Genomic DNA, 16,908 nt, shown 5'->3' on the forward strand with positions numbered 1-16,908 from the left:
TAGGGAGTTCCTGGACGAAGGGGGAGAAAATGGAGTCAAGATAGGTGGAGATAAGTTCGGTGGGGCAGGAGCAGGCGGAGACAATGGGTCGACCAGGGCAGTCAGGTTTGTGGATTTTGGGAAGGAGATAGAAGCGGGCAGTACGGGGTTGCGAAACCATGAGGTTGGAGGTTGTGAGTGGGAGTTCATCTGAGGCAATGAGGTTGTGGATGGTTTGGGAGATGATGGTTTGGTGGTCGGGGGTGGGGTCATGATCAAGGGGGCAGTAGGAGGAGGTTTCAGAGAGCTGGCGCCTGGCCTCTTGGACGGGTGATGTTGGTTCACAATTACAGGTAGTTCTGCTATAACGCATGTTTTGTTAATGCGAATTGGCTATAACGCGATTGATGAATAGTGGACGCTGTTTCGATAATGAGAACTTTCTGCAGTACAGTATAGCAATTTCCCAATAACGCGATTTTCTATGGCGATTTTCTTTAGCGTGAGGTCACACAAGAATCCAAGTATCGTGTTATAGGAGAACTATCGCATACATGTTCATCAGGTCAGCAAGCATTGTCCCCTAACACACAAAAATGGCAATTGCTGGAGAAACTCAACAGGTCTGACGGCATCTGTGGAGTGAAGACAGAGTCTTGGGTCACTGGACTCGAAGTGTTACCTTTGTTTTCCCTCCACAGATGCTGCCGGACCTAGTACATTCCTCCAGCATTTTCTGTTTTTGTGTGTTCCAGATCTCCAGCATCCACATTCTTTGTTTTATTTTACAGTCGCCCTCTATTCTATTTTGAAAAATGGGATAGTCAAGACCTCAGCTTCAACATCTCATTTGAAATATAGCACCTCTGCCAGTGTAGCACTCCCTCAACCCTCCACTGAAAGCATCAACTTGAATAATATATGTTCCAGGCTTTGGAAGGAACTCATGACATGCTGACTAAGACACAAAAGTACAATCAGTGAGCCAGGGTAACACCTAACTTGTGTTTCTCCATCACACAAAGTATTTACACATACATTTGGATAATTACATTTCTACTCAAAACAACAGAGTACTATAATTGATTTTAACGTTTATATATCACACAGGCTATGGTTATACTGTAACTAAGAAATCTGCTCAGTATGAAGATCAGCCAACAATGTAACGTGTGCAAACAAACTGAAAACTTGCATTCTGACTACTTAGAGAGTGAAGCTCTGTGTATACTTGCACACGTGCACAGAACTCCATTCTCTCTGCCAGTACATTTTTCTTACAAACTCAAACAGAAGTATTCACTTCATAAAAACGAGTGTAGAAAATGTACTGGACACCCAATGGAATACTTGGAGCATTTTTAAAATCTACTTACATGCCTTTGGAATTACATTTCGCTCAATGTCCAATCCAAAACGTGCTGCTGAATGTCTCACAGCACCGGTTTGCACATTTTCTGCAGACAAATTGGGATTTGACTAAAAGTGCTGTATACCAGTTGGATGAGAGCGACACGCTAAACTTGCTTAATGGGTTGAAGACACGTAATGGTTTCAGCGTTAAAATTAAATTCACTAAATTAATATAGAACTGCGTAAAACAATAAAAATGTTCCAGTTGGGTGTTTATAAATAACGAAATGTTTACTGTTTTGCATAATGTAACAGTGTATCTCACAAAGGCCCACGGCACAATCAGATGAACACCGGACCCCCACCAAACAATGTCAAGGCGTGTGGAGTGAATTTTACATCCAGGTGTGGCTGGTTTGTTGAGTTCTTTATTCCAATCCGGCTGGTGCCTCCGTTCAAAGAAAGGCCCGCTCGCTACGTTGTACGTCCGGACAGTCAGTTCCCCTCCGCAATAGTAAACTCAGAGCAAGCTGCCCTGTTTTATCACAGCGGATATGTGACACGGTGAAATGGTTAGGGAAGGGAAGGGCTGAAGGATGAAAAATGTATATGATGCACTTCTCTCTCTTGGAAATTGTGAAATGAATTAATTAATAATAAACAATTCGCCAAGCACAGCTGTCATGACTGAACTTGCACAGAAGTGCGTCCTCTGGGCAATTAAATGCCAAATAAAAACCGATGTCCTCTTTCTAGGAAAGTTAATGTACCTAATCCGCTTGTTTACAATGTAATCTCTTTTAAAAGATTATGAAAGCAACATTTTAGCTTATATTTCAACATAAACCGATGAAAGGTGCTCATAATTTGCCGAGGATCAAAGGGGCTTAGGACATGACTGCAGTAATTCTTATTGTGGGGGAGGGTCTGGTGCCAATGCCCCAGTGGAAGCCAACGAGAGAGGGTGGTCGACCTTAAAGAAGCAGCTCCCTCTGGGTTTGCCAACCGTTTGAACTGCACCCATTCTCTCCCGGTTACAACCACTGCCGAGCACAGAGCTCCGACTCATTCATTGTCCCCTGAACGAAACAAATATGACATCCAGCTTCTTGCATAACCTGTGCTGTGCTTGAGCGCACACACACAGCCCTGGCCCGAGGGTGGGGAGGCCTGACGTCACCTGTCAGCCAGGGAGACAGCTGCCGAGCTTCAGGAACGGAACCAAACTCCGGATCGAGTGCAAAGCCAGCCGGCCTCCTGCACTGCTCTGGAGCTATGCTTTCAATTGATGCGGAAACAGCATGTACCGAAGACAGCGAAAGCTCCAAGTCATGCACATAAACGGTGAGTCCCCTAGCTCCTAGCTCGCCCGCGTGAAGGACAGAATGGGGGAAAGTGAAAACACGTGCTTTTGTAAAAATGTTGCAATGTCGATAAGTTCAGCTGCTCTCCAGCATTGCAAACAAGATTCTCACAAAGACGAGTAGACCAAGGCAATATGATTAAAGGTCAGGTAAAAGCAGCGAGTCTGAGGTTTTTATTCTTCACTGTTTGGTTTTCATTCTCTCCCGCCCCCTATATCATTTCGAACCTTGCCCTTTTCCAAAGCATTTTGTTCGCTGACTGTAGGTATAGAGATTATGAGGGGGCTTTTTTTTCAGTTATAACTCTGACGTTGCGGCGGGGTTTGGGGTATTTTCTGTTATTTCACACCGCATAGAAGTCGTGTGAGGGAACTCGACAGTTCCTCACGAATGCAGCGCACCAAAAAATTTGAAAATGTCATTTCAGAGCGGAAACCAGAAAAAAAATCTGCAGATGAGTTCCGAGGAAGTTAACTCTGATTTCTCCGCACAGATGCTGCCAGACTTACTGAGCTTTCCCAGCAATTTCTGTTTTTGTTTCATTTCAGAGCGGTGTTTTTACATTATGGAGTAAAAGCGAGTCCTGATAGACAAGCGAGGAGTGTAAATTATTCCTCGCATTCTATCTATTTGAAAATCCTTATAATCGGCTTTTTCTTACTTTACGGTATTTGTTTCTGACCGAATATAACGTCTTGATTTGAGATTTTAAACAATCGAAGTGTTGCTGTCTGGTTATAGAGACAGAAGGTCCTTTCCCCAGCAGCAGCATTACAGACGCTCTCAGTATGGATCTCGACCCAGCCTGCAGAGCAATTGTTAGCGTGGTTCAATATGTTACTGCAGCGATGAAGTATAGAAAGCGAGCAAAAAATAAATAACATGCATGGTTTATAAATGAAATATGTCGCTATAGGGTTAGGGTAGATTACAGACAGTCATAGATTCGCACTTGGAAACAAAACAAACTATAAACACACGATCATAATTATAACTGGGGACAGATCCAACTCGAGAAAAAGTTGTGACTGGAATCGAAGGCAACCCAGTCCCTAGAAGCTACTGGGAGAGATTTGTATTTCGGTCAACGAACAAGAGAGTGTTCCCGCTGGTTCTTTAATGTAAACAAACATTTACTTCGTGTTGAGGTAAATAAAACCATATTTGGCTATAGATTTTAGCAATAATGTAGGCTGTAATGTAAATGCGTACGTGTGCGGAACAGCCTTTGTGGTGGATAGTTTGCGACCGATAACTTTATTTACAAGATTTATTTACAAGATTTACAAGATCAAAATTAGTGGTTTTTATAAACAAGAAACAGAAATTGCCGGAAAAGCTCAGGAGCTTTTCTGGCAGCAACTATGGAGAGTAATCAGAGTTAACATTTCGGATCCTGTGACCCTTCGCACTCGCATTTCTTTGCTTTTTTTTTAGTGGTTTTTATCTTCGGCAACCGAATGCCCCGGACTGGAACGTGAACACGATTTTATTTTCAGTCAGTCTGTGATTTCCTGTTAAATTAAAAAAATTAGTATGTATTAACATATCGGCTGTGTTCTAACGCAATGCTCCTGAGAATGCCAAATAAAATCGAAAGTCCAGTTAAAAAGATAAGTTGGTGACAGTGGAAGAGTATTTTCTTTGACAAATGTGACCCTGTGAAAGACAGACCTAGTGAATAATCGTTTGGTTTGTTTAGAGGCCTTACCTGCTGAATTGGCTTTGATTGCAATTGCTTGGCCCAGTAGTACCTTTCTACTTTTACAGTATAATGATTTATTAACTGCAATTATTCAGATTCAAATATTGCAGTTAAACTAGCAAAGGTCATTTTCGTCCAATTCCTGACTCACTTCACGTAGGGAAAAAGGTAAAATGTCCTTCAGATTTTTCAAAACATCCATTTATACAGATTTAGTTTTTACTGAGCCCCGTCCAAATGCTCTCCGTGAATGTAATCCACCAACACCTTACAAGAGACAACCTTTCTAAAAACTGGCTTACCTTGAACTGTGTGGTGCAACAGTCGCCCATAGGTATGATGACGAACAACCTTTAAAAGTAGCAATTGGGAGCAATGCGATTTGATTGAACATCTTTGTACAATGTTCCTGGGCCAGTTCCTAGACACCAGATCGCTGGTAGAGATGAAAATCTCACGAGTGAGGGCCGTACCAGTACATGTTCAGAGGCGGCTGTATATAAAAGAGTGCAGATTTGCACAGAGCAAACCTAAGATAATTTCCAATACGAAATACTCTGTCCAAATCATTCATAATTGCCGAAACCTGATCAATAACAGTTATAGATTGAAATATTTGAGTGAAATACGGCGTGTTAACGTTGCGCTTATTTAAAGAACTTCAGTATTCTTTGGAGGCTAATCATTACAAATTAATAGATGTCATCCCTAGACCTTTGCTATTTTCTCCACATCTGGCTACATCGTTTGTGTGATGTTAGTGAATTATTTCACACAGTTTTTTAATGGATGAAATGTGTATCCAGAATTGAAGTGTCGTGCACAAAGTGGGCACTATGAGCCCAGATGGAATCTCTTTATTTAAAAAAAAGTTTATGCACTGTATTGTGAGAAGCAATCAAGTTTCTCCTTACATGGCCTCTGCCAGAGGATTGATTCTGCCTCAGTACCAACTCAGGACGGAAACGAAAGGGAAGCGGGGTGGGGAAATGTCAGGAAAATGCTGAAATCTGATCGCCGCCCTTTGCAGAGAGTTCTGCTGATCGTAGTATTTAAGACCATAATTGGAACGATTTGTATGTGGAGTCACAACACGGCCAATTTGACAATTTTCTCCTTTGGGAATAGATAAATGTTCCAAACACGTTGGTGCTATCTTTTCGTCGGCATAGGGGAAGCAAACTGTATTTGGGCGAACATGTGTATTGGTTAATATAATCAACAAGCAATGATATCCGATGAAGCAAAAGGATTTGACAAGCAACTTACTGATAGAATCAGTTTGTCCCTTGCGCCAAGGTTCCGCATCTCGCTTGTCAATGGCAACTCAAATATATAAGGGTCAATGGCTTGACTATTGAACTGATTTGCTAATTAGCTACGAGAGTTAATTTTAGGGAATAAACAATTTCAATTTTTTTTCTGAAGTTTGTATTACTCAGGGTGAGGCACAACTTTAAAACTATTGGGATAGAGTAAAATAGGAAAGCTGGGGAATAAGAATATATTTCCAAAATGGGGCGGCAAGAAGTGATGAATTTGCATTCAATATTCAGTGGCTTTGTACGCGGAATGTGACTAAGAATTCTTTTCACAGATTCCTTTACCTGTCACAGATATCCCCAGGAAAATATGATAATAATTTGCAATCATTTTATCTCTCGGAACGAGAAGCTGTTCATTTCGACCTAAAAATCATTTACTGGGAGTGTTTTGCTTTTAATTTTAACAGCCATCCATCTCTTTCCAACTTAAAAGTGATATGTACTAATTAAAATAAATTAATTACGGCAGTAACATACACGAGGCTACTGCGATATTTAGAGGATTTTACGCCAAAAGCGAACGCGTTATAATTACAGCAAATTATCGTTGTACTTCTGCGCCCTTAATTTACCGCTTGGAAGGAGTGAGCTGAGCTGACTGGGGAAAGTGCTGATCCTACATTGGAGATTGTAATTACCCTGCAGTTTTATAATTCTATATGTTTCTGGGCGACTTTAAATACTGACACTATTTTCAACAAATTCTCCGTCGAAGTATCATTCTTTTTCGTGTGATTGCTTTAACAGAGATCTAAGCTGTGGACGGAACGGAAACATCACTGGAAGAGCTCGCCGTTCTGCGCCGATTCAGGTAAGGGGGAAAAAGATGTTTCTTTTGGTCGCTGCTGGCTTTCGTGTCGCGTGTGTGGACCTTAACTGAGCTGCTTCGGAGCAGAGTAAAAATCGGATCCAGATTGCGCCCTGCTTTAAAAAGAAAATGCAAAATTTTGTCGTGGAATTTGGTCAAGTCAGTTGAGCTCTCGTAACCAGAGGCCAGAAAAGGGGAGTTATGTGCAGATCAGCCTCCTGATTCAGGGACATAATTAATCAACTGCATGTTAAATGAATTCGATTTATTAGGATTGTTTGGTCTAACTGTGTTCACGACATGGTCCGTCTGTGAACTATCTTCACCGTTTGCGTAACGTGTATTTTAAAGCCTGTTTTAAACATAGACCAGCAGACCAATCATCTGAAGCTTCATTGGTGAATGGACAGTGCGTACTTGAAATTCTAAACAACAATCAACCATTGGTATCCTATCAGTTTGTTGAGCGTGATGTTGAAGAATAAACATAATTCATTTCAACATTTTTAACTGCTTTCAAAGATTCATATACAATCTCAGATAAAAAAAAAGTGGTCATTTAAGGCATGGTTTGTCAACCTCATGTAACAACAGCTCACATTAATTTTGTTCAATTCTCATTTTAAAAAGTGAAAACCAATGTATTAGTCGATATGATCTTTATCAATAAACTTACTGGTATTTAGAATTAACGCCAAGGTTAAAGGCTGACAATAATGTTATAGAGCTGAACGGACGTTGTAAGTTTGATTAACATTTTCCTTAAAATGGTGAATAAATTCATTCTGCTTCTAAATGATGCAAAAGGGTGCTTTCCTAAGTTATTGTAATTTTCAGAATAAACAATATTCGTCATTCATGCCATGCGGAACCTGGAAACCCAAATGAATCAGATTGAAAATTGAGGTAGAAAAAGCATTAATGCAGGAGATTACTTTAAATAATGATCCTTTTTATTCCTCACAGTTCTGAACAAAATTATTATGGACTTTGGTCTATAAGAGCCAAATTTTGCAGATAATGAAACATATTTCTACCTTAAATGCTAAATCACCTTCACCATACACATTGCCAGGCCTGCAGCTGTAAATGTTCTTGAGGATCAAAGAAAATAAACTAAATATCTGAAGAAATATACTCTCTCAATTCAGCAACAAGAAATTCCAATAAAGTTTCAACAAGTAAAAATAAATTACCTATTAGTCATTTCTAAAGACTTCATATTTTTGACTAAGTGCCTGACATTTAAAATGGACCAAAATCATGTAGCCTAATTCTTTAGACCAACGTGTGTTTTTCTTTTCAATGTTCTGACATGGCAGTTGGGAATCATTTGCTCCCTGAATCTCATTGCCCTCGAACTGAGTGACTTTCAGGCCCTTGCAGATGCAGTCAACCACACTGCTATCTGTTTGGAGCCACGTACAGGCCAGTCTATTGGAAGGAGGGAAAATTTCCTTCCTTGAAGGATGGCAGATTTCCTTCCTTAGTGAACCAAAGATGAATTCATATAACAATTGATGATTGCTTCAAACTCACTATTACTGAGATTAGCTTCCAATTTGAGATTTTGATTAATTGAATTTAAATTCCACCTATGATGGGATTTCAACCCATGTCCCCAGAATATTTACATGGCACTCTGGATTATTAATCCAATGATATCACCACCATGCCACTGTCTACCCACAACTTCCTAATTAAAAGAGAAATTTCAAAAACTTTCCCAACACTGTAAAAAATTAAAAAAGCATGGACATGTCTGTAAGTTATTGACACATACCCTCAGCTCATGGACATGTTTCCTGGTATGCATCAATTTTCAGTTTTGTCTTTGCATGAATTATATTTTATTTCAAAAGCTAAAATATTTCACACATAATATAACTTAAACAAACAAGTATTGGAAATCAGGCTGCTGTTTTCGTGAATGGTTCATTCTGTATTCTTTTATTTATTTCCTTTCCTTGACATTCTATCATTTCAATTTCAATGGAGAATGGCAGATTAAGAAATATGGTACAAAAGGTGTGGTTGCTGTGTGATAGGATTTTGCATCAACAAGCTTTTGCTTGTACTCAAAATAATAATCTCCTGCCTTGCTCATTGACAACAAAAAATAGTAGATACAATTAATTGTTCAGCAGCCTGGCTGTATGCTTTGTGTTTCTGTCATGACTTTTTCTCAACTGTTAATGATTTTTTGAAGTGCAACGTTCTTTTCAGGTTTAACATGCAATAACTCACTTCCAATCACATGCTGCAGAATTTATGTGAAGCTAGTATGTCATTAATGCATTTGATGAAATGGGAAAGGAAATTCAGTTTCCAGATCATGTCAGTTATCCTGAGGAGGGAATCTCACCAAATTTAAAAAATTGAGAATAATGTTTAACTTCAACATCCATTTTTTTTTGTTCAGTGTGCCTACTTCTGTTTTTATTAGTTTTGTTTAAGATGGAAGGGGGAACTAAGCAGGAGGAGTTACTAAGCTTAACAGTGTGAGATGATTGAATTATCACTAGGAAGTTCTGTTGTCAAAGTGGGGTTCTTCAGTTACATGAATTCATCAACTTCACATCTTTGGGCACAGCATCTCCTCGAAGCGAACTAACACAAATAGCATATTTTGCTTTATTCTGTCAAAAACAGAAATGTCAGTATACTTATTGATATCTTCAGTCACCTTCGTTACCATGGCTTAATGCTTTGAAACTATTGGTTTTAGGCAGTCAAGAAGCTGACATTTGGCGTAGGAGTCCCTTGATGTGCCACCAGGATGTTTTTCCCTGATAACATGATGGGTGAGAACTCTGGACAGTACTTCTCTATTCAAAAACTTACAGGTTGAAAATATAGAGTGATATATTTAAGGGACCTCTATACAAAATATTTGCCCTCATGCCATAATTTCCAAGCTTGAAACACGGCAAAGAGACAAATGAGATTGAATTTGACTTGATATTTTGATGCAAAATGGTTTTAAGTGGGCATCAATGCAAAAGTGGCAGTTTAAAAGCAACGTCAGTTTTCACTTAAACTGGTAATTCATTTAATCCCTGAAGTGTGAAATCCCATAAATGCCGTCTCACATCTACTTTAAATTTGCAAGCAGGACAGTGGACATTTAATCTGCAAAGTACAAATAAGTGTACCTTTCTTTATGGCTTTTTGCAATATTTGATATGGGAGTGGACTGCACAGCTTCTCGAAGTGTAGAAGACAGTAAAAATGCATTTTTATGAATGCTTTTTCAAAGCTTTAAAGTTCAGTGTGAAAAAGCATTTCATTTGATTTAATTGGTTTCTCATTCTTTTCATTTTAAAAATATATTTGGCTTTATATTATTGTTTCCACTCTGCTGAAATCGTTTGTTTGCTGAGGTTGAGTATATGGTTTTGGTGTGAGATTAAACATAGTTTAGAAAAGACTGTTATAGTTCTAAAATGATGCTGTTTTAGTCCCCGTTGTGGTTGTGTATTAGAGAATAACAACACCAGATTTTTGTCACCCTCTAATAAATGATAGTTGTATGCTTGAGTTAATATACAGTTTGGTGCAGTCTTTAGGTGGAGTGGATTAGAAAATCTACAGGCAAATGGATTCATATACTTGTAGTGCCACCCACAAACCAGTGCAAGATACAGCAAGACACAAGAGAGAAGCTGAGAATTGAAAGTCTCGATTTAGCATACAGTCCTTTTACCTATTGTCCTTGTGCCATTTAGTTTAACCAACAGTTTTCTTTTTTCTCTATCACACTCTGCTTACCATGAGCGTCTAAACAAGATGTGTTTGGATATGATTTAATCCAGTTTCCAGTGAGAATGACTTCACAACACAATCACTCATAATTCAGTCTAAATAGCTATTAAATTGACAAATTCAATCACAGGGTCACATAATCTAGGAAATAAAAATGCTGCACTGGTTCAGTTGAAGGCAACCTTCTGAGCTGGTGTTTGAGGCACTCTGAGGGAACAATAGCTCTGGTTTCTATGTACCAACCTTGAAAAGACATTTATTTTCATTACACTTGTAATGTTGCTACATTAGTAACTATTTCTATGAACTTTGTTGTGACTTACATACGTATGGACTACTATAGTTGACTTGGGTTTGCTGGATGGTGACATTTGCTTGAAAAGTTTCCTATTCCCTTAAACCATCAACCATTGAGTTTAGAAAGCTAAGGAAATTTCAAATTAAATAAGAAAAAGCTGGTTCTCGCCCTAAGGTGTAATCTTATTGTGCAAAAGACTGGAACCAAGTATGCAGTTTCATATTTATATTCTATTTTATATAACCCTTGTTATTCTAATTGATGTCTGTTAGAATTATTTTTATCTGCGCTATTTTAACAAAATATTTTAATTATTTCACTTTCTCTGCCATCTTCTGGCCAAACATAAAGGCATGCCTCCCACAATGCTATTATCAAGCTACTTTCTGTAGGTGACAAAAATAGTTCATTACCCCCTGAATTGAACAAATATTTGAGGAAAGGCCTTGTGTTTACTCAATATTTACCTGGTACAACAATAACTTGTATTTATATGGTATATTTCACATAGCAAAGATATAGCAGAATGCTTCACAGAAGCATTATCAAACACAGTTTAACTCTGTAAAACAGGACATATTAAGACAGATGGCAAAAAGCTTAGTTTTAAGGAACCTCCTAAAGGAGTGTTAGAGGTAGAGTGGGTTAGGGAGGAAATTACAGAGATTAGGGTCTAGGCAGCTGAAGGCACAGCTGCTAATAGTTTACTGTTGAAAACTGGGATACGTTTAAAGGTAGAGTTGGAGAAACACAGAGACCTCACGTAGTTTTAGGGCAGCAAGAGGTTATATAGTCAAGGAGACATGTCACCGTCGATGGATCTGAAAACCAGGATAGGAATTTCATAACAAACGGATTGCCAAAATGAAATTCACTCTAAGTCAATGAGTAAATGGGTCATCAGTGAACACTAGTTGGTGCATGAGAAGATATAAGCAGCAAAATTTTATGCCACCTGAACTCTACAGAGGCTAGAATTGGGAGCTTGGCCAGGAGTGCACTAGAGTTATTCAGATGTAAAGGTAACAAACGCAGGGATGAGCTTCGGAAGCTGTCCTTGTCAAAAATCAAGTTCATGAACTCTGTAGCACAGTATGTTAATGTTCCAAGGTTCAACACTTTTTCATCATACAATTGTTTGAATCTATTAACAAAATAATTTTAATAACTTCCTATTGAGTAGTTTTAAAACTTCATAAAATGTGCTGTTATCAATAAAAGTTAGTTGCATTATGATACTTGATGCTTCACACAGAAACCTACGTTATTTCTGTTAACAAATAATACTTGAGAATATAGTTGTTTGTGAAATGTTAGTGTGTTTAATAAAATCATAACAAATATTTTATCATTATTATTTGCATAGATGGTCAGTGAACTGCAAACTTATTTTAATGCTATCACTAAGTTTGATTTCTTAAAATTAAATTACTACAATATATGTATTGCTGGATGTGGCAGATATTTTAATCCAGGATTAATCTTAACATATTTCAATCTTCATTACTCACATATCATCCAATCACACTCACTTATTGAGATTATTTGTTGCATTTTCTGTGCCTTTTCAAACATAAAAATGTAACAATGTTTGCAGTGAACATAATTCATAATAATTCCATTGTGTATATATATTATAGATAAAATGAAGTTATATTATGAAAGAAATGTAAAAGATAACTGTCCCAGTCTGCTTTGGCATAGTTCAGAAAATATCATGGCTACAATTGCCTATGGTGAGCATTTGTTTGCATCTGTACTGTCAGGAAGATGTGATACAGAAGACAAAGAAACAGAACATAAAAATATAAATCCACCACCCCCTCTCAAATTGTTTTCTCACTGCATCCTTTTGCACATGGTAGAAACCTGAAAGCAGTTTGCGTACCAGCCTATCTTGTCAGAATAGAAATGTAGAAACATAGAAAATGCAAGCAGGGTAGGGCTTTTAGCCCCACAAGCCTATTCTGCCTTCAATATGATCATTTGCTGATTGTCCAACTCAGTATCCCTTTTCCACTTTCGCTATATTCTATTTACTCCCTTTAGCTCTAAGGACTATATCCAGCTCCTTCTTGAAAATATTCAACATGTTGGACTCAACTACCTTCTGTGGAAAGGAATGCCAAGCTCATCACTTTCTGGATGAAGTCAGTTCTCCTAATCTCAGTCCTAAATGGCCTATCCCATACTCTTAGACTGTGACCCCTGGTTCTGGACTCTCCAGTCATCAGGAACATCCTTTGTGCAATTGCCCCGGCTAGTCCTGTTAGAATTTTACAGCTTTCTCTACAATCACCCTCATTCTTCTAAATTCCAGTAAAATATTATAGGATGATCCAAAACTGGGGACCAAAAATACAACGTAATTACTCATTAATCTAACAGAGAAAGAAGGAAAAATGTACTTATTCAGAGAATAGTAGAATGTCATGGGAAATTATTGGGTTCAAACATCCAGCCACTTATCCATTGATAAGTGATAACTAACATTCACATAACACAAGTGTCAGGAAACATCACCCCTTGACATTCAATGGCATTGCCAACACTAATGCCCCCAATGCCAACATCCGAGGGGTTACCATTGACCAGGAACTGAACAATAGCAGCTAAATAAACATTGTGGCTACAAGAGCAGATCAGTGAAGAATTCTTAGGTGAGTAACTCACCTCCTGTCTCCCAAATACCTGTTCATCATTTAAAAGATACAAGGTAGAATTGTGATTGAATACTCCCCACTCGCTTGCATGATTGCAGCTCCAGCAAAACAACTGAAACTTGAAACCATCCAGAAAAAAAAACAGATGTGTTGTACAACACTGAATCCACCACCTTCGACATTCATTCCCTTCATCACCAATGCCCAGTGGCTGCAGTGGTTACCTTCAACAAGATGCACTGCAGTACCTCACCAAGTTTCTCTCTGCGACATCTATCATCTAGAAAGACATAGGCAGCAGATGCACGGGAACACCACCATCCTGCTTTTGAACAAAATTGCCTGTAATTCACTGCCACTGGGTCAAAATCCTGGGCCTCACCTCCTAACAGCACAGTGGGGTTTCTTTGCCCCTAGAACTGCAGCAGTTAAAGAAGGCAACTCATCACCATCTTCTTCAGGGAAATGAGAAATGGGCAATAAAGGCTGACCTTGCTGGTGTCACTCACACCCAACAAACAAATTAAAAATAACACAAGAGGGAAGGGAATAGAAAGATATGCTGACACTGGCACAAGAATAATGGACTGGGAGGATTTCATAGAGTATAAGCACCAGCACAGAATATTTAGGCCAATTGGTCTAAAATGGTCGGCTTTAATAATACATAGTTTATGTAATTCCATGCCATTCTAAAATAGAATGGAAAAAATGTATTTTAAAATTCAACATATGTTAAACATTTTCAACATTATTTGGCTCTGATAGTTTCCCATTAAAGATTGTGTGAGGTCTCATGTTCAATTAATTATTTTACTTTTCTAATGCCACAGTAGAATCAGCGTACCAATAAAAGTTAAATAATGAGATCTACAACCTTTTTAGTGCATTTTGTCTATATTCAATCTGTTCCACATTTGCAGCTATCAAACATCTGAGGCATTTGGGGTATATTCACTTGACCAAACAGCTTATCACACAAATTAAATGATCACTGACACTGACCATAGTAACAGTTGGTATCCCAAGAGTGTAGCAGCCACTAACATGAATGTGAGCTTTCTACTTTCTTACAGTATAATATTGCATAAGGAGTCTGCAGTCCACAACTGCTGCTGCTGCTGGTTATTTTAATCTCCCACTGATTTTCAATATATGCAGAACACTTTCAGGGATCAGCCATTGTTCAAGTCTGTTATGTTTACTACAATTGTCTAAAAATTGACAGTAAGTTGTCCTAAGATATTAGTTTATAAATCACAAATTAGGATGAATAATTAATTTTCTATTTTCTGATTGTGGTCTCAATGACTCTAAGTATGGTGCTATTGACTATTTATAGAATCCAAAATATGTGTAAAAGTGAAATCGATGCATTAGTTTTTCTACAGCAGCCTTTCAAGTGCCTGTTATTGTTTGTTCTTTTAAAGAAGGAATAATCAAAAAGCAAATAGATTTCAGAAAATCTGCTAAGTATCATCATGTTGAAAAGATTGATCTATCAGAAGAAGGGATTCTATTGGGCAACAGCACCTCTGTCACTGAAAGACATAAATCTGTGCTTGATTCACTAAGATTCAAATTCCAATTCTCCATGATTTAATCAGTTTGTTGTTAAATTACGTTTTTAAACTATATAAATGTTTAATTAATAAATAAATGTTTAATTAATAAATAAATGTTTAATTAATAAATAAATGTTTAATTAATAAACACCAAGAACACACTGCTTGGTACCCACTGGGAAGAACTTGAGGACTCCATTCTTGTCCTATGCAAAATTTTAAATAACATGCTACAGTACTTTGCATGGTTCCATAAATAATCACCTAGGACCTGCTTTCAAGCAGAGAACTGAACAAGAGGAAGGCATAAGGAAGGAATATCTCATTGCTACTGTTATAAAACTATATAAATACAGGGAGTATTTTACAATTATTCTTTGGGACAGTATGGTTTTGGTCCTATTTGGACTCTGAGAATATCACTTGTGGAATGTAAACGGTCACAATTGAATAATTTAGAATATAATGTAAGAGTTAAAGCCTAGATTTTTTTTCTTTCTAATCTTAATATCTTCATAAACCTGGAAGAATATTTTTATTATATAAATTTCAACAGGCAGTGATGATGCAAATCATCAAGCTGCATTAGTAATGTAATATTTTGCTATATTTTCGTGAATGTGTCAGATAAAGGTTTTCACAAACATTTTATCATCCTACATTTTACTCCTGATTAGTTTGCCACTTCAGGTGATTGTATAGCAATCATGACAGTGTAATTCAATATCCATACATTAATTGTCTCTGCTAGTTCCATACTTACTTCAAAGTTGTTTGAAGGATAAGCTAAATGGCCTTTCTCACACCATTGAATTTCATGTAACAGATGATGCATTCACACAGATAGACACACATATATCTGGTATTCCTCCACTCCAGCTGGTGGAGTTCATTTTTGGATCAGGTTTCTTTTCAGAGCCAGCTATCTTAAATTAGTCAGCATGCAGTGTAACAACTTGTACCAATTTCAGGCAGGTGCCTGCTGCATAAAATTAATGCCTATGATCTAGCCAGTTGGCTAGCAAATATTTATTTGGTTGGCTGAACACCCATTTGGCTGAATCCATTGGTTTAGTAGTTGCTAATCTGTCCATATGCAGAAGGAGATTCATCCAGTTCTTGTAGTTCAGCATTTTGGCTGTAACTATTGATCTGGACATACATTCACTCAAAATTGCATTAGTTTTAAGGCTTTTTTCCTTAGGGTTTTGCTCAAATTTGTTTCAATATCTCCAACTGCAAATTATTTCATAAAACAATGCGATTGGGCGATTTTTCTAACATGTTGCTTTTAAAAAGTAATTTGTTAATATATTCAAGTTTGATAACTTGGTGCAGTTTGATTAATATAGCTCAAAAACAGCCTATCGCAAAAAAAAATTTCAATCGCCTGTACATAACCCAGTTTTGTATAACTGTAATTTTAGTGACTTTAAGGAACTATAAAGAATCATTTGATGGTTATATTAGGGGACAGTAGTAATTTTCTTAAATTGATAACTTAAATGTAAAGGTAAAGTCACTATATTCCTACAGACCATAGGGCTGCTTTCTCATTAGAGACAACTAGTGGTTTAAACTGAGGGTCACTACTCCTCAGACAAGGGACAGGTTGAGAAGGTGAATCTGTCATGGTAACGTCAGCTGGTGCAGGAATTGAAGCTATGCCGAAGGCATCAATCTGCATCGCTAATCAGCCTGTATGTTATATTTGTGTGTGTGTGTGATACTTATATTTATTCAAAAGCTTTTAAAACAAGCCCACTAGTGTCCTCACACCCAAAAGATCCAGCTGAATTTTATGGCTTCCTCAAAGGCCACTAAATTAGTACAGTTAGTGAAAACTCACAATGATTACATAATTCACTTTGGAAAAATGATCAGTTTTGTGCTCAGGTCTTGCTTCTAGCCTGATGTATTTCTTTTAGCAGAAGTACAAGAGATTATGGAAACTTATTTCCATTTATGACATTCAGCTAAGTTTTCAGTCTCTTTTTGCTGGTTTTGTTTAGTTTAGCCCCCAAAAAGTGCAAATTAGTACAAATTCCAGACCAGCATTCCCTCTTGAAAGAAACTGTGTCTT

General features: G+C 37.7%; 1 protein-coding gene across 5 annotated transcripts in view; it reads left to right on the forward strand.

Moving 5' to 3' along the window:
- The first annotated feature begins 2,244 nt into the window (after positions 1-2,244).
- The window catches only part of pitx1 (paired-like homeodomain 1), a 46,474-nt gene continuing 31,810 nt past the window's right edge, over positions 2,245-16,908 (forward strand). The window contains exons 1-3 of one of the 5 annotated variants that reach the window (XM_048603676.1): positions 2,245-2,676; positions 6,474-6,537; positions 9,263-9,338. In XM_048603676.1, coding sequence (XP_048459633.1) covers positions 9,314-9,338 — 25 coding nt within the window. In that variant the 5' untranslated portion in view covers positions 2,245-2,676; positions 6,474-6,537; positions 9,263-9,313. Of the gene's footprint in view, positions 2,677-3,735; positions 3,845-6,473; positions 6,538-9,262; positions 9,339-16,908 lie in introns of those variants that run through there. The other 4 variants (XM_048603678.1, XM_048603677.1, XM_020515386.2 and 1 more) reach the window with 4 other exon arrangements.

The sequence above is a fragment of the Rhincodon typus genome, chromosome 12 (genome assembly GCF_021869965.1).
Source record: "Rhincodon typus isolate 14 chromosome 12, sRhiTyp1.1, whole genome shotgun sequence".
Lineage (NCBI taxonomy): Eukaryota > Metazoa > Chordata > Chondrichthyes > Orectolobiformes > Rhincodontidae > Rhincodon > Rhincodon typus.